Genomic DNA, 25,000 nt, shown 5'->3' on the forward strand with positions numbered 1-25,000 from the left:
GGCTACTTTCATGTTTTCAAGATTCCATGTACTGTTTTTTTACTCAGTTATATTTTATGTTTGATTTTGGCTTTTTCAGCACTTAAATGGGATCAGAACTGAGGAATTTTAAACAAATGTATTACGCTTTTACATTAAGACAAGGTCACGCAGGTCATGCTCACCATGTCAAGACGGGGTCAGACAGGCCACACCCATGAGGTCAAGACGAGGTCAGACAGGTCATGCCCACCATGTCAAGACGAGGTCAGACAGGCCACACCTATAAGGTCAAGACGAGGTCAGACAGGCCACACCCATGAGGTCAAGACAAGGTCAGACAGGCCACACCTATAAGGTCAAGATGAGGTCAGACAGGCCACACCCATGAGGTCAAGACGAGGTCAGACAGGCCATACCTATAAGGTCAAGACGAGGTCGGACGGGCCACACCCATGAGGTCAAGACGATGCCCATCATGTCAAGACGAGGTCAGACAGGCCACACCTATAATGTCAAGATGAGGTCAGACAGGCCACACCCACCAGGTCAAGACAAGGTCCGACAAGCCACACCCATGAGGTCAAGACAAGGTCAGACAGGCCACACCCATGAGGTCAAAAGGAGGTCAGACAGGCCACACCCACCATGTCCCCTGTTTACTGGTCTTTTTGCCCTCCTGTCTGTGTGTCTCACTCTCCTGCATGCTCCTGTGTCCTTGTGCTCACATGTTGTCTCAGTCTTTCTCTCTCTGTGGTGCTAAGCGATGAGCAGCTCTGTGCGTTTCCACACCAAACACTCAGTCTCTACAGGAGCAGTGGCACGACTCCGTCATCTAATAAACACAACGGTGCGTCTCTCTGTGAGCTGCTTTATTTTTGTGTGCTTTGGTTTGCTGAATCGCAGTCGGATCGTTTTCGTCGCTTCTCTGTGTGTTCCGATGTTCTGTCTAAATAAAACTTCTTCCTCCCAGTTGTTCATAGCTCATCATTAAACAGTCATATCCTCATTATAACATTATAGCTTCTTCTCCTTCTTCTTCTTTCTGTTCTTGGTGCTGTTTGCATGCTCTGTAGAGGTTCAGCTTATCCTTCATACACTACACTCATTTTCTCGACAGGTTGTTATGGTTTCATGAGTTTCATGGGTGTTGTGGCAGAACGTTGAGTCCACAGTTAACGTCAGTCTGTGAATATTGAGAGTGGACGTTGTTCTGTCGACCCCAGTGATTAGTGATGTGATGAGATTAGTGATGTGATGAGATTAGTGATGTGATGAGATTAGTGATGTGATGAGATTAGTGATGTGATGTGATGAGATTAGTGATGTGATGAGATTAGTGATGTGATGTGATGAGATTAGTGATGTGATGAGATTAGTGATGTGATGAGATTAGTGATGTGATGAGATTAGTGATGTGATGAGATTTGTGATGTGATGAGATTTGTGATGTGATGTGATGAGATTAGTGATGTGATGTGATGAGATTAATGATGTGATGAGATTAGTGATGTGATGTGATGAGATTAGTGATGTGATGAGATTAGTGATGTGATGAGATTAGTGATGTGATGAGATTAGTGATGTGGTGAGATTTGTGATGTGATGTGATGAGATTAGTGATGTGATGAGATTAGTGATGTGATGAGATTAGTGATGTGATGAGATTAGTGATGTGATGTGATGAGATTCGTGATGTGATGAGATTAGTGATGTGATGAGATTTGTGATGTGATGAGATTTGTGATGTGATGTGATGAGATTAGTGATGTGATGAGATTAGTGATGTGATGAGATTAGTGATGTGATGAGATTAGTGATGTGATGAGATTAGTGATGTGATGTGATGAGATTAGTGATGTGATGAGATTAGTGATGTGATGTGATGAGATTAGTGATGTGATGAGATTAGTGATGTGATGAGATTAGTGATGTGATGAGATTAGTGATGAGATTTGTGATGTGATGAGATTAATGATGTGATGTGATAAGATTAATGATGTGATCAGATGAGTGATGTGATCAGATTAGTGATGTGATGTGATAAGATTAGTGATGTGATGAGATTAGTGATGTGATGAGATTAGTGATGTGATGAGATTTGTGATGTGATGAGATTAGTGATGTGATGAGATTAGTGATGTGATGAGATTAGTGATGTGATGTGATGAGTGATGAAATGAGTGATGTGATGAGATGAGTGATGTGATGAGATGAGTGATGTGATGTGATGAGATGAGTGATGTGATGAGATGAGTGATGTGATGAGATGAGTGATGTGATGAGATGAGTGATGTGATGAGATGAGTGATGTGATGAGATTAGTGATGTGATGAGATTAGTGATGTGATGAGATTAGTGATGTGATGAGATTAGTGATGTGATGAGATATGTGATGTGATGAGATTAGTGATGTGATGAGATTAGTGATGTGATGAGATTAGTGATGTGATGAGATTAGTGATGTGATGTGATGAGTGATGTGATGAGATGAGTGATGTGATGAGATGAGTGATGAGATGAGTGATGTGATGTGATCAGATTAGTGATGTGATGTGATCAGATTAGTGATGTGATCAGATTAGTGATGTGATGTGATCAGATTAGTGATGTGATCAGATTAGTGATGTGATGTGATGTGATGAGATTAGTGATGTGATGAGATTAGTGATGTGATGAGATTAGTGATGTGATGAGATTAGTGATGTGATGTGATGAGTGATGAGATGAGTGATGTGATGAGATGAGTGATGTGATGAGATGAGTGATGTGATCAGATTAGTGATGTGATGAGATGAGTGATGTGATGAGATGAGTGATGTGATGAGATGAGTGATGAGATGAGTGATGTGATGAGATGAGAGATGTGATGAGATGAGTGATGTGATGTGATGAGATTAGTGATGTGATGTGATTAGTGGTGTGATGTGATTAGTGGTGTGATATGTGATGTGATTGGTGTGATGTGATTAGTGGTGTGATATGTGATGTGATTGGTGATGTGATCAGACGAGTGATGTGATGAGATTAGTGATGTGATGAGATTTGTGATGTGATGAGATTAGTGATGTGATGTGATGAGATTAGTGATGTGATCAGATGAGTGTTGTGATGAGATTAGTGTTGTGATGAGATTAGTGTTGTGATGAGATTAGTGATGTGATCAGATTAGTGATGTGATCAGATTAGTGATGTGATGTGATCAGATTAGTGATGTGATCAGATTAGTGATGTGATCAGATTAGTGATGTGATGTGATCAGATTAGTGATGTGATGTGATCAGATTAGTGATGTGATGAGTGATGTGATGTGATGAGTGATGTGATGTGATGAATGATGTGATGTGATGAATGATGTGATGTGATGAGATTAGTGATGTGATGAGTGATGTGATGTGATGAGTGATGTGATGAGATGAGTGATGTGATGAGATGAGTGATGTGATGAGATGAGTGATGTGATGAGATGAGTGATGTGATGAGATGAGTGATGTGATGAGATTAGTGGTGTGATGTGATTAGTGGTGTGATGTGATTAGTGATGTGATGTGATTAGTGATGTGATGAGATTAGTGATGTGATCAGATTAGTGATGTGATGTGATCAGATTAGTGATGTGATGTGATCAGATTAGTGATGTGATATGATGTGAACAGATTAGTGATGTGATGAGATTAGTGATGTGATGAGATGAGTGATGTGATGAGATTAGTGATGTGATGTGTGATGGGATGAGTGATGTGATGAGATTAGTGATGTGATGAGTGAAGTGATGTGATGAGATGTGATTAGTGGTGTGATGTGATTAGTGATGTGATGGGATGAGTGATGTGATGAGTGAGGTGATGTGATGAGTGATGTGATGTGATGAAATGTGATTAGTGGTGTGATGTGATTAGTGGTGTGATGTGATTAGTGATGTGATGTGATTAGTGATGTGATGAGATTAGTGATGTGATGTGATCAGATGAGTGATGTGATGTGATGAGATTAATGATGTGATGTGATAAGATTAATGATGTGATCAGATGAGTGATGTGATCAGATTAGTGATGAGATTAGTGATGTGATGAGATTAGTGATGTGATGAGATTAGTGATGTGATGAGATTTGTGATGTGATGAGATTAGTGATGTGATGAGATTAGTGATGTGATGAGATTAGTGATGTGATGAGATTAGTGATGTGATGAGATTAGTGATGTGATGTGATGAGTGATGAGATGAGTGATGTGATGAGATGAGTGATGTGATGAGATGAGTGATGTGATGTGATGAGATGAGTGATGAGATGAGATGAGTGATGTGATGAGATGAGTGATGAGATGAGATGAGTGATGAGATGAGATGAGTGATGAGATGAGATGAGTGATGTGATGAGATGAGTGATGTGATGAGATTAGTGATGTGATGAGATTAGTGATGTGATGAGATTAGTGATGTGATGAGATTAGTGATGTGATGAGATTAGTGATGTGATGAGATTAGTGATGTGATGAGATTAGTGATGTGATGAGATTAGTGATGTGATGAGATTAGTGATGTGATGAGATGAGTGATGTGATGAGATGAGTGATGTGATGAGATGAGTGATGTGATGAGATGAGTGATGTGATGAGATTAGTGATGTGATGTGATCAGATTAGTGATGTGATCAGATTAGTGATGTGATGTGATCAGATTAGTGATGTGATGTGATCAGATTAGTGATGTGATGAGATTAGTGATGTGATGAGATTAGTGATGTGATGAGATTAGTGATGTGATGAGATTAGTGATGTGATGAGATGAGTGATGAGATGAGTGATGTGATGAGATGAGTGATGTGATGAGATGAGTGATGTGATGTGATGTGATGAGATGAGTGATGAGATGAGTGATGTGATGAGATGAGTGATGTGATGAGATGAGTGATGTGATGAGATGAGTGATGTGATGAGATGAGTGATGTGATGAGATGAGTGATGTGATGAGTGATGTGATGAGATGAGTGATGTGATGTGATGAGATGAGTGATGTGATGTGATGAGATTAGTGATGTGATGTGATTAGTGGTGTGATGTGATTAGTGGTGTGATATGTGATGTGATTGGTGTGATGTGAATAGTGGTGTGATATGTGATGTGATTGGTGATGTGATCAGATGAGTGATGTGATGAGATTAGTGATGTGATGAGATTAGTGATGTGATGTGATGAGATTAGTGATGTGATGTGATGAGATTAGTGATGTGATGTGATGAGATTAGTGATGTGATCAGATGAGTGATGTGATGAGATTAGTGTTGTGATGAGATTAGTGATGTGATCAGATTAGTGATGTGATGTGATCAGATTAGTGATGTGATCAGATTAGTGATGTGATCAGATTAGTGATGTGATGTGATCAGATTAGTGATGTGATGTGATCAGATTAGTGATGTGATGAGTGATGTGATGAGATTAGTGATGTGATGAGATTAGTGATGTGATGAGTGATGTGATGTGATGAGTGATGTGATGAGATGAGTGATGTGATGAGATGAGTGATGTGATGAAATGAGTGATGTGATTAGATGAGTGATGTGATGAGATGAGTGATGTGATGAGATGAGTGATGTGATGTGATTAGTGGTGTGATATGTGATTAGTGATGTGATGTGTGATTAGTGATGTGATGTGATTAGTGATGTGATGAGATTAGTGATGTGATCAGATTAGTGATGTGATCAGATTAGTGATGTGATGTGATCAGATTAGTGATGTGATGTGATGTGATCAGATTAGTGATGTGATGAGATTAGTGATGTGATGAGATGAGTGATGTGATGAGATTTGTGATGTGATGAGTGATGTGATGGGATGAGTGATGTGATGAGATGAGTGATGTGATGAGATTAGTGATGTGATGAGTGAAGTGATGTGATGAGATGTGATTAGTGGTGTGATGTGATTAGTGATGTGATGTGATTAGTGATGTGATGAGATGAGTGATGTGATGAGTGATGTGATGTGATGAGTGATGTGATGAGATGTGATTAGTGGTGTGATGTGATTAGTTGTGTGATGTGATTAGTGATGTGATGTGATTAGTGATGTGATGAGATTAGTGATGTGATGTGATCAGATGAGTGATGTGATGAGATTAGTGATGTGATGAGTGAAGTGATGTGATGAGATGTGATTAGTGGTGTGATGTGATTAGTGGTGTGATGTGATTAGTGATGTGATGAGATGAGTGATGTGATGAGTGATGTGATGTGATGAGTGATGTGATGTGATGAGATGTGATTAGTGGTGTGATGTGATTAGTTGTGTGATGTGATTAGTGATGTGATGTGATTAGTGATGTGATGAGATTAGTGATGTGATGTGATCAGATGAGTGATGTGATCAGATGAGTGATATGATCAGATTAGTGATGTGATCAGATGAGCGATGTGATGAGATTAGTGATGTGATGAGATTAGTGATGTGATGAGATTAGTGATGTGATGAGATTAGTGATGTGATTTGATATGTGATGTGATGAGATTAGTGATGTGATGTGATGAGATTAGTGATGTGATGTGATGAGATTAGTGATGTGATGAGATTAGTGATGTGATGTGATCAGATTAGTGATGTGATGTGATGTGATTAGTGATGTGATGAGATGAGTGATGTGATGAGATTAGTGATGTGATGAGATTAGTGATGTGATCAGATTAGTGATGTGATCAGATTAGTGATGTGATCAGATTAGTGATGTGATCAGATTAGTGATGTGATGTGATAAGATTAATGATGTGATGTGATAAGATTAATGATGTGATCAGATGAGTGATGTGATCAGATTAGTGATGTGATGTGATAAGATTAATGATGTGATCAGATGAGTGATGTGATCAGATTAGTGATGTGATCAGATTAGTGATGTGATGTGATAAGATTAATGATGTGATCAGATCTCTGAGTGTTCAAGCAGCAGTGTTTGGACTTGTTTCAGTCTTTACCACCTTCTCATTTATACAGCTTTTGTCTAAGGTTTGTTTTGTTTGTTTCTTTGTGCCTACTGTACTCGTCTGTTTGTAAGAATTTGCAGATTATTTCTTTTCTTCTTTTCTAACTCGTGTCCTGTTGTCTGTTTCATCTTTCTTTCTTTCTTTCTTTCTTTCTTTCTTTCTTTCTTTCTTTCTTTCTTTCTTTCTTTCTTTCTTTCTTTCTTTCTTTCTTTCCCTTCATTCCTTCTTTCTTTCTTTCCTCTCTCTCTCTCTCTCTCTCTCTCTCTCTCTCTCTCTCTCTCTCTCTCTCTCTCTCTGGTAGTAAACTGATCAGCTAGTCTGACATATTGATGAACCCAACCATGACCCAACCCATAGTTTAATCTCCCCAAAGCCTAAATACCTGATCTTGGTCAGTTCCGTTATTTATTTATTTCTTGAACCTATGTTCCTCTTATGTTCCTCTTATGTAATGTTGACCTGTAGTGGCCTTGGAGATAAAAGCAGTGTGTCTGGGCTGGAGAGGGCTTTGAACGCCTCTTCACCACCTACCGTGACTGCTAATTAGCCGAGATTGCTGTTGCTACACGCTTCATTTGGCTTTGTGGCTGCTGAAGCCTGGAACGAAAACAGACCGACAGATAGACACCAAACGAAAATCCCTCACCAGGTGAGATTTAGCTGGGATCCATAATCAGCTTCAGGTTCTTAATCAGGCTGTGAAATATGATTCATCACTTTTAATAAAGCTGAAGCGAAACCCATTGAAACCCGGAACAGCGACCTCATCATTTAGCTTAGTTTCGCTGTACGTTAGTGTTACTGTTAAAACGGGCTCAGATAAAGACGGCAACTTTTACTTTATCTTTAAATGGGTCGTTAGACCGTGTTACCATGGCGTCGGTTCTGAGAATGTCCTCGCCATGGCCCAGATGATCCGATCCGAACTCTTTACGTGTACGCAACACGGTCAGCAGTTGGATTGTAACGTATCTGCAGCCTAAATGGCTGAATCCTGTTGTAGAGACTTGGCTTCTTGTCTGTATGGAGGACACGGATTTCCCATAATGCTCCCTGGCCATGCTTTTTCCTAGTTACAGTTCATTCCCATGCAGCCTGGGGGAGTTCTGATTCGGCGATTAAGGCTCTGCACTCGAACCCGTGAGCCGAGCCGGGGCGAGTGGGCGGAGCTACAACAAGGCCATCAGTTGATTAAACGGTCTGATTAGTGCTGATGAAGGACTGGAGTCTGTAGGGGACAATAGAGTCTGTCCGAGTCTCTCCTCTCTTTCTGGACCAGGGCAGTTGATTTTTATTTGTTGTTTTAAATGTTTCTCTTTAATAGAGTTATTAGTCATTTCAGCCACGTTAGAAACGATCACAGTGATCTGTAGAGTTTATTATATGCAATAATATCGGCCCTGACTGTTCATTTACATCTCCGTAATATACCTCCTTTTCTCCTTCCTTCTGTAAACCTTCATTCCTCGTGACCTACCTTTTGGCGGGACGGAAGGAAATAAAGGGGGGAAGAAAGGCTAGGGAGTGAAAGAAATAAAGGGTTATAAGGTGAGTGAGGTGATGAAAGAAAGGAGAACATAAATATGAAGGAAGAAAAGCAGAAATTACTTAGGGAATGAAGGGATTCTGTAAAGTAAAGTAGTAGTGAAGGAAGGAAGAAATTAGAACTTAAATTATTGATGAAATGAAGACATTGTTCAAGGCGTTATTGTGGATTACATCCCTTTTCCCCTCACTTCCTTCTTTCCGCCCTTCCTTCTGTACTTCCTTCCTTCTGTACCTACCTTTTTTCTTTCTTTCCTTCTCTCCCTTTTTCCCTTCATTCTTTTATTCCCTCCCTTCTTCCCTCACTTCTTTCCTTCCTCCCTTCCCACCTCACTCAGAGGTGAACTTTCACGACTAGTTTCCCAAATCAGACACGTTCTTTATAGCGTTCCTGGGAAGTAAGGAGTCGTTTATGTGACAGACAGAACAGACCCTGATGCAGCAGAGACTCCTGGTCTACTACAGGGCTCTAAGGAGGACTAGAAGGATCTAGAAGGTTCTCTCAGGCTTCCTGATTCCTCTGCAGTGGGGTTCAGGCATCAGGAAGCACAGAGTTATGTTTTTAAGGTTTTTGAAGGATTTGGTTTGAATCCAGTGGCATATAGAGAGGGAACAGATGGTACACACTCACACACACACACACACACACACACACACACACACACACACACACACACACACACACACACACACACACACAATGTAAATTTCAATTAATTCTCTATGAATTCCGCTACACCTGCATTTTAGTAACTGAAAGAAAAAATGTCTCTTAATCTTTTAATTGAATTTAATTTTTATGCCTCTACAGTAAAACAATTATATACATTTTAATTATGGACATGATGAAAAAAACATTTAAAAAAAAGTGTTAATTTGTCTTCAATGAATGTAGTGTCTGGGGGTGTGTGTGTGGGGGTGTGTGTGTGTGTGTGTGTGTGTGGGTGGGTGGGTGGGTGTGTGAGTGTGAGTGTGTGGGTGGGTGGGTGTGGGTGTGTGTGGGTGGGTGTGTGTGGGTGGGTGTGTGTGTGTGGGTGGGTGTGTGGGTGTGGGTGTGGGTGGGTGTGTGTGTGGTTGTGTGTGTCTTGTGTTTAAGAGAAGAATCCTGTGCTTGTGATTTCACCAAGTCATGAAGTTTTCCTTAAAAACAAAAAGTGTAAAAACTAGAAACAAGCTGCTGCAAAATCAAGAGTTTTTGTCCACAGCAATCACAACAAAAGATTGTGATTCGAAACTCTTTGAATTCGAGACGTTTGAGGTAGGAAGTGAGGAGACCTCCCGGTCTAGGGCCTACTGACAGCACTGATCATCAGATGATGACGTATTTATACAGTGTTAGGGATTTATTATATTCATCACCTCATGAAGTATTAAAAAGTCATGAGAAGTATAAATGATGGATTGTTTCCATGACATGAGTGCAGTTCCTCTGAGTGTGTGCAGGGGGCAGTGCTGTCACTTTCACTCATCTCTCTCTCTCTCTCTCTCTCTCTCTCTCTCTCTCTCTCTCTCTCTCTCTCTCTCTCTCTCTCTGATGTGTGTAAGACCAGCCAACAGGCGTCATTTGATTGCCGAACATATTGAAACATGAATATTCAACCCACACGTTCAGTAAAACCCGATGACTGTGTGACTCTGTCTTTGGTGTTTATTTATTTTATTGCTTTCACACGAAGCGTCGTAGACAATTCATCAGCAGCATCTGTTAATGTTCTGTTACAGGGTATCAATCAAGTGTGTGAGTGAGTGTGTGAGTGAGTGTGTGAGTGAGTGTGTGAGTGAGTGTGTGAGTGAGTGTGTGAGTGAGTGTGTGAGTGAGTGTGTGAGTGTGTGAGTGAGTGAGTGGGATGGTGTGTGTGTGTGTGTGTGCGTGTGTGTGCATGTTTGAGTAAGTGTGTGTGTTAGGGTGTGTGTGTGCATGTTTGACTAAGTGTGTGTGTTAGGGTGTGTGTGTGTGTGTTAGGGTGTGTGTGTGTGCATGTTTGAGTAAGTGTGTGTGCATGTTTGAGTAAGTGTGTGTGTTAGGGGGTGTGTGTGCATGTTTGAGTAAGTGTGTGTGTTAGGGGGTGTGTGTGTGCAAGTTTGAGTAAGTGTGTGTGTTAGGGGGTGTGTGTGCATGTTTGAGTAAGTGTGTGTGTGTGTGTTTGAGTGAGTGTGTATATGTGTGTGTGTGAGTGAGTGTGTATATGTGTGTGTGTTTGTGTGAGTGAGTGTGTATGTGTGTGTGTGTTTGTGTGAGTGAGTGTGTATGTGTGTGTGTGTTTGTGTGAATGAGTGTGTGTGTGTGTGTGTGTGTGTGTGTGTGTGTGTGTGTGTGTGTGTGTGATGTTTGTGTGTGTGTGAAGGAGAGGAGAGAGAAACAAATGAGAATTTCCAAACGTCCCCTTATTGAATCCTGTTTATTAAACTGTATAATTACTGTACGTTATTTTACAGATGGTGGGAAAAAACTTCATTAGCAAAGAATTTGTTATTTATTCTTAACAAACATGAATTTTCTTTAGGATTTATTTATTTGTTTGTTTGTTTGTTTGTTTGTTTGTTTGTTTTTTGTTGTTTTTAACGCTAATATCTTCTAATTGGTCTGAAGGTGTTGATTAGTTTTCCAGAACAAAGCGCTGGTTATTCTGCAGTCTCACTTGTGTTTCTGATTATTTATTTATTTATTTATTTGTGACAGTAAATATTGCCTTCAGCACAAAATCCGTTATACTGAGGGTTAAATCGAGTTAGACTCACTTTGTGTTTACGTCTCTGCCCGTTGTTCATCACACACACTGTCTCAATTTAGTACAGTGGAGGAAAAAGTTTATTGGTTTACTATCTTGTAATCCCAGTGTTTGTTTATTCTAATGCTGGAGCTCATAAATATCTCATAAATGTTGGATGTGTCCTGATGGAGGGAGGGAGGGAGAGAGGGAGAGATGGAGGGAGGGGAGAGAGGGGGGGAGAGATGGAGGGAGGGGAGAGAGGGGGGGAGAGATGGAGGGAGGGAGAGAGAGAGAGATGGAGGGAGAAAGAGAGAGGGAGAAGGTGAAGGGTGAGAGAGACAGACAGAGAGAGGGAGAGAGAGAGACAGACATAGAGAGAGAGAGGGAGAGAGAGGTAGGGAGGGGGAGGGAGAGGGGGAGAGAGATGGAGGGAGGGAGGGAGAGAGGGAGAGGGGAGGGAGAGGGGAGAGAGAGATGGAGGGAGAAAGAGAGAGGGAGAAGGTGAAGTGGAAAGGGAGTGAGAGAGGGAGAGAGAGAGACAGACAGAGATTGAGGGAGAAGGTGAAGGGGAGAGTGAGAGAGAGAGGGAGGGAGAAGGGGAGGGAGGGAGAGAGGGAGGGGGAGAGAGAGAGGGAGAAGGTGAAGGGGAGAGGGAGTGAGAGAGACAGACAGAGAGAGGGAGAGAGAGAGACAGACATAGAGAGAGAGGGAGGGGAAAGGTGAAGGGGAGAGTGACAGAGAGACAGACAGGCTGAGAGAGAGGGAAGGGGGAGGGAGAGAGAGACAGGGAGAGGGGGAGAAAGAGAGCAAGAATGAGAAGGAGAGCGAGAGAGAGAGAGAGAGAGAGAGAGAGAGAGAGAGAGAGAGAAGGGGAGAGAGAGACAGACAGAGAGAGAGAGGGAGAGAGAGACAGACAGACAGAGAGAGGGAGAGAGAGACACAGACAGGGAGAGGGGGAGAAGGGAAAGCAAGAAGGAGAAGGGTTGAGAGAGAGAGAGAGAGAGAGAGAGAGAGAGAGGGAGGAACGATTGAATTAAATCAATCTCTCCTCATTAGTAGAATCCGACATTAAAACAGAACGATTTTCATTTTCTAGCACTTTCTGTAAGTGAAAGTTGCTTTATCATGTGTGAGGCAGCCGACTGTGCGTCTCTTAGCAACAGAGCGTCATGCGGCGGCACTGAAATGAGGATTCGGTTCGTCTCTTCATCTCTATCTTTATAAACCTCAGTCAGTCCGCCGACTTCTGCCCCCCCCCCCTTATTTATTAATTCTTTTACTTATGATTTAGGTAAGAAAGCCTTATAAGGACAAGGACGTCTTTTTGTATAATTATCACACAACTGTGGTTTGTTTAGCTTTGTTTAACTTCTAGCTTTTCTTTTCTTTTTTTTTTTTGGACAAAACTAAAAAAATAAATAAATAAACAATAACAATTTAACCCTGGTCTTCTGACCCTTTCTTTAAAACTCGTATATAACCTTATACGTATATTTAAACATATAAAATATATTTATTTGTAATATTATCAGCTAGTCTGCACACATAATCTGGCGGTATTGAAACAGACAGGCTAACTGTCATGAACTGAAAACCTGTGGCCAAATGCTAACACGCATCATGATCAGATCCCTAATAATCTGAACAGCTAGCATAACTGATACACAACAAGCATAGAAGATAGAAACTCAACATGTTAGCGTACGCTAAGCTAAGAGCTAACAAGCAGCTACCATACTATTAGAAGCTAGCAAATAACAAAACAAGCTAGCATAGACAAGCTAGCATATTGTCACTTAGGCATTTGGTTTACATGATAATAGCTAGAATTAATAACACTTAGCAACTTGCTAACTAAACCTTTCTTTCAGTCATCTGATACAGAGAACATTGTTGCTAGGCAACAGGTAAATATGAACACAGACATACTGAAAGTTCTGACAAGTTCGTGGGCCTTTTTACACCTGGTCACCTCGTGTGTTGTCTCTGATCCGATAGCTATCTGATTTGTTAAAACTGTCCCATTTACATTAGGCCACATAAACGCGTCTCGGCGAATCGGATATCGGATATCAGATATATAACTGAAACGGAACACGCTTTGGTGTATGCGGTTTTTAGAATGCAATCAAAAAGAAGGCACGATGCGCAACTCGCGAATCGCCTGCGAGTGACGTAGTTCCGTTTGGGAGGAGTATAGCGCTGACGTATGTGGCTCAAACAACCACATGCATTTACACCTGTCCAGTTTCATCTGAAACGCGTCCCAGACCACCTCCTGAAGGGGTTTGTACCATCGGATTTATATCCGTCTCCAAAACGTTTCAGAGGGCATTTAGACCTGGTCTTTTTACCATCGGGTAGATATCTGATCACAGAAAACGCAGGAAGTGACCAGGTGTAAAAAGCCCCTGTGGCTATTAACTGTTTAAACAGACCAAGTGAAGGAGCAGTGATGGTGGAGTAACAGGTTTAGCCCAATACAAGGTCTTGTATTGTCCTTGTTCTGAGTTGCTCTGAGATCGGACCTGAATCACTCTAAGATTATATAGTTAGAAATGTTTAGGATAAGTTAGGAGCTGATGCCCCTTTTCCACCAAAAAGAACCAGGTGCTGGTTCAGAACTAGCGCTAGTGCTGGTTCAGAGTTGGCTCCACTGGCGAACCTTCTAAGAACCGGTTTGCCTTTCCACCGGCTAGAGAGCCATCGCAGCGCTGGGTGTGACGTCACTGTATACGTGTCACGTGTCCCAGCAACGTTAGCGCAGCAGCGACAAACACAACAACAACAATGGCGGATGTTGCTTTACTGTTAATGCTCATGGCTTTATGAACCTACATTAACACCCAAACGCGGCGAATAAAACGTGTACGTGCGGCTCCGTGTAATCTGTATAAACGGAGGTTGTGATCGATAAAGTACATAACGTTATTTTATCATTAACACAGAAAAAAGTTAGCCTTAGCATGTAGCTACCTACTATCATGTGTGCTGATAATGTATCATATCGCGGTAAAGTAAAAGTGTATTAAACATTAGTATACTTAAGGTACATTATCAAATGTGCTAACAGTAGCCCCGCCCCCAGCCCCGCCCCCAGCTCCTGACGCAAGCGGTTCTTAAGTCTAGACCAGCAACGTTTTGGTGCTACATAAGAACCACTTTTCCTGGTTCAGAGCCGGTGCTTTGGCGGTCGAAACAGAAAGAACTGGTTCTAAATTAGGCTCTGAACCTGCACTCAAACTGCCTCGGTGGTAAAGGGGCATCTGAGATCATCCTGAGACTCTTTATGAATACGGGTCCTGGCGTTAGCTACGACGTTAGCGTACCGTCTCAGGAGCATGTCGTGTACATGTTTGACCTAACAGAAGAGTCGGGCGGATTCGAGCGAGCGACCGAATGCTCCGTGCTCGTATTTTTTACGCCTCGTGAATCGATTTCTTAGTCGCTAAATTGATTTTTTTGAAAATTTCTCCAGACCCCTAAGCTTTTGTTTAAATTACAGGTTGTTTTTTCCCCCACTGACTTTTCATTTTCTCTCCCTGAGTCTTATTGTTCAAAAAGTTCTCATTGTGAATTAAATCCCATTGTGCTGGTGGTGGAGGCTTTGACCTTTTTCTTTTTTTTTCTTTATCATCAGACATCTTGCCCTTTGTCAGACGGCACTGAGAGTGTGTAGAGGATTGTGGTGGATTTTATTGTTCCCGGTACAGGGAACGGCTGATCCGCACTCGTCTTATTATAACTCACGACTGCAGGGCACCAAACACACTGTCACGAAAAGCACAGCGCATGTCACGCTCATGCATTTTTCATTATTTTAATATAAAAGCAAAACCCAAATGACGTTAAACTCGCTTCTCTCTATCGGTTAAACTCTTTGACTCCGAGTCAGGAGGCTGCACACACGTTTACTGCTCGGCTCTTCACACGCGAGTGATAATGCAGGACACTGAATTACTCGTGTAAACCCGGAAAACACGTATAAAGGACACACACACACACACACACACACACACACACACACACACACACACACACACACACACACACACACAAGCCAGTAAGCAAGATAAGCAAATCTGAAAGAATGAAATTTAGTTCATAATGAAATCGATATTAAAATGACTGTGAAATTAATTAATTATTTAATTAATGGTTAGTTTATTAATTTATTAGTGGTTAGCACGTTCGCCTCACACCTCCAGGGTTGGGGGTTCGATTCCCACCTCCGCCTTGTGTGTGTGGAGTTTGCATGTTCTCCCCGTGCCTCGGGGGTTTCCTCCTGGTACTCCAGTTTCCTCCCCCGGTCCAAAGACATGCATGGTAGGTTGATTGGCATCTCTGAAAAATTGTCCGTAGTGTGTGTGTGAGTGTGTGAATGAGAGTGTGTGTGCCCTGCGATGGGTCGGCACTCCGTTCAGGGTGTATCCTGCCTCGATGCCCGATGACGCCTGAGATAGGCACAGGCTCCCCGTGACCCGAGAAGTTCGGATAAGCGGTAGATAATGAATGAATGAATTTATTAATTAATTAATAAACAATGCTGTAATATTCATCACTTTATCATAATTAACTTATACACTCAAAGCAACAACAACAACAAAAGAAAAACCCCTCGATACAGCGCGGCTCTTTCTTTAAACCTTGCCAGCGATGTTCTGTCTATTACACCCAGACAAGTCAGGTTATCATAACGCTTTTACAAAACAAAACTATAGCGGCAGCTGATTCAGAATAAAACAGAGCTCCAGTTCCACAATCAGGACGCAGCAGGAAGTCAGTCGTCAGATTACTACAGGAAGCAGCAGCGCTTTTAATTAAACTGCTTATTTTGCATCGTATGCTCGATTTCCTTTTTTGTGTGTGTGTGTGTTGCTTGGTTACTGTGAATAAAGCTAATTTTTATTTGGATTGAAACACACACACACACACACACACACACATGCATGCATGGAGTGAGTGAGTGTAAATTATTCAGCAGACACACTGCAGTGCCACTTCCAGGCTCTAAGAGTCCATAAAAAAAAACACTGTACGAGTTAGTCGAGAAATACACACACACGTTTTTTTCCCCGTCCACATCGTCTGTAAAGGTCACTCCAGACACCGAGTGACTGACTGAAGGCTTTCTGTTATGCCAAAAACTTTTGGTCCAGCGAGGGTCTTAACTGGGCCTCATGACGAGCTTCGCGAAGCACTTCACAACGATGGGTGTGAGTGCGACGGGATGATAGTTATCGAGGCAGGACACCGTAGACTTCTTTGGGACGGGGACGATGGTGGTTGTCTTGAGGCACAAAGGAACAACGGCACTGCTCAGGAAAATGTCGATGTCAATGAAGACATCCGTTAGCTGTTCTGCGCATTCCCTGAGCACCCTGCTAGGGATGTTGTCTGGTCCAGCAGCCTTCCGTGGGTTAACTCTGTATAGAGTTCTTGTCAACTCGACAGTGAATAGACAGAGTACCTGGTCGTCGGGGGGAGGGATGGTCTTTCTTGCCGTCACATTGTTCTGCATCTCAAACCGAGCATGTGGATTGTCTGGGCGTGTGCGGCTTTGCCTCTCTGATGATGGCTCGGGACAGTTTGGCCCTTGCTGTTCTTAGGGCCGCCCTGTCCCCTGTTCTGAAGGCTAGGTCATTAGTCTTCAGCAGCACACACACTTACACACTTTATCAGTCATCCACGGCTTCGGGTTGGCGTGTGTGGTAATGGTCTTGAAGAGCAGAGGTGACTCCTGATGGCCAGGTTTTCACCTGCTTCAAGACCGGTTTAGAGACTGATGAGTGGTCTGTATGCTGGGATTATCATAACAGCGATATGGTCTGAGTAGCCGAGGTGTGGGCGGGGCTCCGCACGATACGCGCTGGGAATGTTTGTGTATGTAAACAAGATCCAGCGTGTTTTCACCTCGTCGCAAAGTCCACATACTATTGGACTTTAGGGAGCACTGACTTGAGATTTGTATGGTTGAAATCTCTGGCGATGATGAACAGTATGTCAGGGTGAACATTGTGTAGATCTCTAATAACCCCATATAGCTCACTTAGCACCTCTTTAGCATTAGCACGGGGGGGGGGGGGGGGGGGGGTGTACGCTCCGATAATGAAAACTGTGGTGAATTGCCATGGTAAATAAAATTCCGTTAGCTTAATAAAATAAATAAAATAAAATAAAGCATAGCTTTAAAGCTTAGCTTTAATAATCTGTTAAGGACACGGTGTTTGATCAAACTTGAATATCTTGTCTATACAGTATGATTACTGGACAGGCCACACCCCCTTCCTAATAAGGGTGTGTGTGTGTGTGTGTGTGTGTGTGTGTGTGTGTGTGTGTGTTTGTAGTAGGAAAAAACTCTTTATTTTTTGCCACAAACACACAGGAAAGTTTGAGTAAGTTCTTTAGAGAACAGTATGTAATGCTGTGTAGCAGCTCTGAGCTGAGAGAAGCGCTCACCGTCCAACCCCCCCCCCTCCATTTTTTTTCCACACCTGTCTTTCTGTTTTCGTTTTTCTGTGGTTCTACCGATCCACTGATTTGATTTGGTGCTCCAGCCTCAGTATTTTTAGTTCAGCTGCACGGATTCTACAAGCCGAGTCTTCACGACTCTAACGGAAGGTTCATAAAGCAGGTGTAAATATGGACAGTACAGTAACCAGGCAGCAGCGACGATCACAAACGACAAGAAACGCTGTCGAGTAGAGTGCGGTGGCGGAGAACAAGAATCAGACAGTGGAGTGGAATAGAACATGAGAATCTGAAAATAGAATAGAATGCAATGGAATAGAACTCGAGATAAAAATGGAATGGAACTCGAGATAAAAATGGAATGGAACTCGAGATAAAATGGAAGATGTGAGATACACTGGCATAAAACTTCAGATACACTGGGATAGAACTCGAGATACACTGGGGTAAAACTTGAGATACACTGGGATAAAAGAGATACACTGGAATAGAACTCGAGATACACGGATAAAACTCGAGATACATTGGAATAGAACTCGAGATACCCTGGGATAAAACTCGAGATACATTGGAATAGAACTCGAGATACACTGGGATAAAACTCGAGATACACTGGGATAGAACTCGAGATACACTGGGATAGAACTCGAGATACACTGGGATAAAACTCGAGATACACTGGGATAAAACTCGAGATACATTGGAATAGAACTCGAGATACACTGGGATAAAACTCGAGATACATTGGAATAGAACTCGAGATACCCTGGGATAGAACTCGAGATACACTGGGATAAAACTCGAGATACATTGGAACAGAACTCGAGATACACTGGGATAGAACTCGAGATACACTGGGATAGAACTCGAGATACACTGGGATAGAACTCGAGATACACTGGGATAAAACTCGAGATACACTGGGATAAAACTCGAGCTACACTGGGATAAAACTCGAGATACATTGGAATAGAACTCGAGATACACTGGGATAGAACTCGAGATACACTGAAATTGAACTCAAGATACACTGAAATTGAACTCAAGATACACTGGAATAGAGTCCAACGTAGTGGAACAGAGCTTAATAACCATAGAGTACTATGGGGTAGAATAGATTAGAACACAGTGGAATAGAAGATAACAAAGCAGAACAGGAAACACTGACCGACGAGAACACAGCACAATAGAACAGAAGCGAAAATAGAGTAGAATAGAGCAGAAACATCAAAGTATGGATAGAAATGAAAAAAAGAACAGAAGAGAAATAAAGAATAAAACATGAATCTAAACCGAAGAGATTCTTCCGTTTTTTTTTTTTTTTTTTTTTTACTCTTTCGAGACGGTTCTAGTGAGAACCCTGTGTGTTTTAGCAGACTCGCTCTCAGGTTCGTTTTTTCCCTTCACTCGCTGAACTCCTTCAGCGTGACGCAGGAAACAAACGTTCGAATGCTTCCTGTTATTATTTTAGTGTTTACCTTCATTATACTATTCCCACTCGCTGTCGTTTTATGGCGGCCGTTCTACTCCAGAGCTTACTGAAGTTTGCTGCTCTGTGTGATAAAGTGCTTCTCTATTTCTTTTTAAGCAGACAGACTTTAGGAGATCCGCCTCAGGTGAGAGTTTCTCGGTAACTTTACGGCTAAATTGCGATTTATGTGATTTATGAAGCTCTGGTACGAGCCGTTTAATGAAACGTTATGTTTAAATCACATGTAGCGTCTTTATGGCCACGTCATCTATTCACTCATCTCACGTCGACAGGACGTTTCTGAGAAAGTTGTCTGTGTGTGTGTGTGTGTGTGTGTGTGTGTGTGTGTGTGTGTGTGTGTGTGTGTGTGCTGAGATGTCATCATTACTGAATGCTCTACAAAACATACAGTGATGAGATGATGTACGACTCGTCTACATAAAGCTCTCAGAAGGAGAACTGGATCTCTGTTAAGATCAATTAGGCATTGATGTTCTGTCACATACTCTAATGTGTCTGTGTGTGCAAGTGTGCGTGTGTGTGTGTGTGTATGTGTGTGTTTTTAGCTTCTCTCCTGGCTGCATTTTTTACTTTTTATTACCCGTCTCCAGGTTATGCTTTGACAGCAGATATTTCTGCTCCGTTCCTGAGCTGCAGTGTTTCTGTTGCCTGATGTATAACCTGCTCTCTGTCACTGAAATATAAGCGAGTATATATATATATATATGTGTGTGTGTGTGTGTGTGTGTGTGTGTGTGTGTGTGTGTGTGTGTGTACAGTATCTTCCAGCAAACTTTCCTCCTCTAAGTTATTTAGAGATGCTCATCTTTTTCTGTTATAGTTGTTATATGAAATGTCATGTTGGTGTATGCAAGTCAAGGTGAAGGAGGCGTGGCCTCTGTATCATTCAGTCTCAGTGAAGGAGGCGTGGCCTCTGTATCATTCAGTCTGAGTGAAGGAGGCGTGGTCAGTGTATCATTCAGTCTGAGTGAAGGAGGCGTGGCCTGTGTATCATTCAGTCTGAGTGAAGGAGGCGTGGCCTGTGTATCATTCAGTCTGAGTGAAGGAGGCGTGGTCGGTGTATCATTCAGTCTGAGTGAAGGAGGCGTGGTCAGTGTATCATTCAGTCTGAGTGAAGGAGGCGTGGCCTGTGTATCATTCAGTCTGAGTGAAGGAGGCGTGGTCGGTGTATCATTCAGTCTGAGTGAAGGAGGCGTGGTCAGTGTATCATTCAGTCTGAGTGAAGGAGGCGTGGTCGGTGTATCATTCAGTCTGAGTGAAGGAGGCGTGGTCGGTGTATCATTCAGTCTGAGTGAAGGAGGCGTGGCCTGTGTATCATTCAGTCTCAGTAAAGCCTGCACAGTTCTGACTGTTTTATTTGTAAATTTTATTTTTGAATTTGCAAAAAAAGTGGATTATGTGATGTATTAAACTCATTAATAATGCTTTGATCTCTCTCTCTCTCTCTCTCTCTCTCTCTCTCTCTCTCTCTCTCTCTCTCTTTCTCTCTCTCTCCCCCCTGTAGAAAAGTTATTCGGGGAGTTTGTCAGCTGGGACATGGAGGACGCCCTGTCTCATCTCCCTCTGAAGCCAGGCCAAGCTCTCACAGTCACCGTCAACATTCGAGTCAAGCTGGACTTTTCTGGTCAGGAGAACCTGCTCCAGGACCTCAATGATGGTCAGTATGCTCACACACACAAGCAGGGTATCGTTTTTAGAAGCTTCCCACACACAATCTAGAAGTTGCTTATCGAGTGCTCTCCAGGTGTGTTCTCTTAACACAACCTACAATTTACAACCCAGAAACTTCCCTCTAGATGCACACTCCTTGCACGATCCTGGAGCATAGAAAAGACTCTAGAAACCACTTATTATCTTGAGCACTTTATCTAAAAGCACTCTCCAAAGATTCCAGACATAACATCTAAATGCCAGGAACACAATCTTTAGGCCAGACACCTGTATCTAAAGCACTCTACACCATCAGGAAGGCCTGCACACATCTAGAGCATCCAAGCGCACGTCCCTAGAATAATCTAGAAACTTGACAAAAGCTGAATGTGATCCTCCAACTTGGCTTCAACAAAAGGCTGCATCCACACCGCCACATTCTCGAATAGCGATTGAAGACCACTGCATGAACGATCTAGAAGCCGTAAAACCCTTACGGTATGTTAGCCACTCACTCTGAAAATAGCATCTCTAACACTAGCAGCACTGGAGCACACTGGAGCCCATGGCTCAGAGGGGCCGTATGACATGTAACACACAAGATCTAACCCAAGTAAAAGATATAGAAAGTCCAGTGGTTGCTCAAGCGGTTAAGGCGCTGGGTTCTTGATTGAAGGATCAGGGTTCAAGCCTCAGCACTGCCAAGCTGCCACTGTTGGGGCCCTTGAGCAAGGCCCTTTACCCTCTCTGCTCCAGTGGTGCTGTATCATGGCTAACCCTGTACTCTGACCCAAAGCTGAGATACGTGAAGAAAGAATTTCACTGTGCTATAATGTAGATGTGACAAAATAAAGGTCTTTCCCACTTGATCCCGTTATGTATCTCCAACGGATCATTTCCTGAGTATACACTTATCATCTGGAACATTATTTGTTACATTGCAATGATGTTTATTAGTGTTTTGATGCCTCAGTTGAAGATTTGAGAAGGCACCGTATGACCCGGACAAAGTTTAGCCGGACAGTGTGACTTTTTTCTCCTTCCTCACTGATCCTGTTTCTGTATGCTAGAAATAGCTTCAGCGCCGATGATATCATTCTTTAACAGTCTAATAAACCCGATGCCCTCGACGGAAGACGTCAGCGAAACCACGGCTGAATAACTCTGCATGGCTCTGATCTGTATTTCTCTTAGATCCCACTGAGTGATATCAGACTATTGTATATCGGCTGTGTCTCATCCCGCTCTTATGGGAGGCCAGGTCCATGCATTATGCATGTTGTAAGTCATGCAGTTTGGCTACTTTGATCATGTTATTTACTGCTGCAATATGGAAGTGCACTTATGAGCCACACAGGGCTTGTTACATCTTAAAGCAGCTGCCTGTAACAGTCTCTAGGGTATAATGCTGATTAGTGATTAGCATGGAATCAGAAAGTCATGTGTTTGATGCTAGTTAGGATCAGATGATCAAATTAGCACTTATGACAGCGATCTGTCGTCTAACACTTTGACCTGTCTACCGTGTCCTGACTTTTATTTACCATTAACCACCATTTGCTCATAATACTAGTCATCCTAGTAATATTGGATATATGATAGTAATGTAGATGAATATATAAAGCAAACCTCAGAAACATGGCGTGTGGATGACTCGGGACTAGAAAGGATTACACTGGAAGACTGTTGGGGAGCAGTCGGGGGGGGGGGGGCGACCGAGACTTAAATCCTAACCCTAAGGTTGTTCTGATTATCGGTTAGGGTTTGGGTTAGTTTTGTGTGGTTAGGGTTAGTTTTGTGTGGTTAGGGTTAGTTTTGTGTGGTTAGGGTTAGGGTTAGTTTTGTGTGGTTAGGGTTTGGGTTAGTTTTGTGGGGTTAGGGTTAGTTTTGTGTGGTTAGGGTTTGGGTTAGTTTTGTGGGGTTAGGGTTAGTTTTGTGTGGTTAGGGTTTGGGTTAGTTTTGTGGGGTTAGGGTTAGTTTTGTGGGGTTAGGGTTTGGGTTAGTTTTGTGGGGTTAGGGTTTGGGTTAGTTTTGTGGGGTTAGGGTTAGTTTTGTGTGGTTAGGGTTTGGGTTAGTTTTGTGGGGTTAGGGTTAATTTTGTGGGGTTAGGGTTTGGTTCGTTTTGTGGGGGTAGGTGTGGGTTAGTTTGTGTGTTTGGTTTGGGTTATTTTTGTGTGGTTTTGGTTTGGTTTAGTTTTGTGGGGTTAGGGTTAGTTTTAGTTTTGTGTGGTTAGGGTTTGGGTTAGTTTTGTGTGGTTAGGGTTAGTTTTGTGTGGTTAGGGTTTTTTTGTGTTGTGTTTATGTTTTGGGTTTTGTTGTTTTTGGGTTTAGTTTTTTGTGGGTTAGGGTTTTTTTTTGTTTTTTGTGTTTTGTTAGTTTTGTGTTGTTTTTGTGTGGTTAGGGTTAGTTTTTGTTTGTTTTGTGTGTTTAGGGTTCGTTTTTGTTGTTGTTTGTTTCGGTTATTGTTTTTGTTGGTTTATTAGTTTTGTGTGGTTAGGATTAGTTTTGTGTGGTTATGATTAGTTTTGTGTGGTTAGGATTAGGGTTAGGATTAGTTTTGTGTGGTTAGGATTAGTTTTGTGTGGTTATGATTAGTTTTGTGTGGTTAGGATTAGTTTTGTTAGTTTTGTGTGTTTTGATTTGGATGTTGAAGAAGTGTAGGGGAATTTAGAGACTGCTCTACTGGCCCATATTTTTACATGAACCCTGTAAGCTCTATTTTAATGTCAATAAAAATGAATAAATGCGGTTTAAAGAAGAAGATAATCGAAAAGCTTTGTGAAAGCGACGTCCGTCCTTGAGCCGCACCGTCCTTGCCGTTCGTCGCGGCTCACACCAATGACACCAGAATAAACAGTAATAATGACCGTAGCTCAGGTCACCGCTAATGACTAATGACCGGGTGGATGACGCAGCGTCTACGCAGAGAATCACATTCATTAGTTCTAAAAGATGAGAACTAAAGCATTGACAGCAGCCCTTTTATCTCGGTTAGAATACTTACAGTGTGAGTGTGTAGAGCGTTCAGATGTGTGTAGAGAGATGTGTGTGTACAGATGAGAATAGCTCTGAGTGTGTTTGAGAGTGATCATGTTATACAGCCTATGTGGTGTGTGTGGACCAGTGAATCACCCAGTGAGAGCGATCAGGGCAATGCTAAGAGCTGCACTTGAGGGAAACACAGTCATATGAAGCTTTTATTTATTTATTATTTATTTATTATTTATTCATCACTGTGATTTCAGGCTCACACACAAAATGCCTTTTCTCTCCTGCTTTTCTCCATAAGTGTGTTTCACTGTGTCGGCGTCAACCTTGTAGACCTCTGGATGTGAGGAATAGGAGCTTGTGGATCTCAGGATCCTAAGAGTAAGAGCTGGTAGATGTTGGGTTGGTGATGAAGAGCTTATAGACATGTGGATTGTTTGAGTTGGTACCTGTACACATCAGGGTGGTGGAATAAGGAGCATATAGACCTTCGGTTTGGTAACAAGAAGACCTCGGCATATCGGAAGTAGGAGCCTTGTAGTCCTTAAAAATGGTGGGAGTAGGAGCTTGTAGATCTCAGCATGATAGGAGTAGGAGCTCATAGCCTTGTAGACCTCAGCATGGTGACAGTAGGATCTCATAGATTTCAGTGTGATGGGAGTTAGAGCTTGTAGTCCTTTGCATGCGGGAGTAGAAGCTTGTAGACCTCAGCATGGTGGGAGTTGGAGCTCATAGACCTCAGTGTGATGGGAGTTGGAGCTTGTAGACCTCAGGATGGTGGGAGTAGGAGCTTGTAGATCTCTGGATGGTGGAAGTAGGAGCTTGTAGATCTCAGGATGGTGGGAGTTGGAGCTCATAGACCTCAGTGTGATGGGAGTTGGAGCTTGTAGACCTCAGGATGGTGGGAGTAGGAGCTTGTAGATCTCTGGATGGTGGAAGTAGGAGCTTGTAGATCTCAGGATGGTGACAGTAGGAGCTCGTAGATTTCAGTGTGATGGGAGTTAGAGCTTGTAGTCCTTTGCATGCGGGAGTAGAATCTTGTAGAACTCAGCGTGGTGGCAGTCGGAGCTCATAGATCTCGGCGTGATGGGAGTTGGAGCTTGTAGACTTCAGCATGGTGACAGAAGAGCTCGTAGATCTCAGCATGATAGGAGTAGGAACTTGTAGTCCTCAGGATGGTGGA

At 42.4% G+C, this 25,000-nt stretch overlaps 1 protein-coding gene across 8 annotated transcripts in view; it reads left to right on the top strand.

Moving 5' to 3' along the window:
• The window catches only part of trappc9 (trafficking protein particle complex subunit 9), a 209,727-nt gene that overhangs the window by 76,496 nt on the left and 108,231 nt on the right, over nucleotides 1–25,000 (top strand). For all 8 annotated transcript variants that reach the window (XM_047819251.1, XM_047819249.1, XM_047819252.1 and 5 more), the window contains one exon: nucleotides 20,684–20,836. In XM_047819251.1, the coding sequence (XP_047675207.1) occupies nucleotides 20,684–20,836 (153 nt within the window). The remainder of the gene's footprint in view (nucleotides 1–20,683; nucleotides 20,837–25,000) is intronic.

Source organism: Tachysurus fulvidraco, chromosome 10 (genome assembly GCF_022655615.1).
Source record: "Tachysurus fulvidraco isolate hzauxx_2018 chromosome 10, HZAU_PFXX_2.0, whole genome shotgun sequence".
Lineage (NCBI taxonomy): Eukaryota > Metazoa > Chordata > Actinopteri > Siluriformes > Bagridae > Tachysurus > Tachysurus fulvidraco.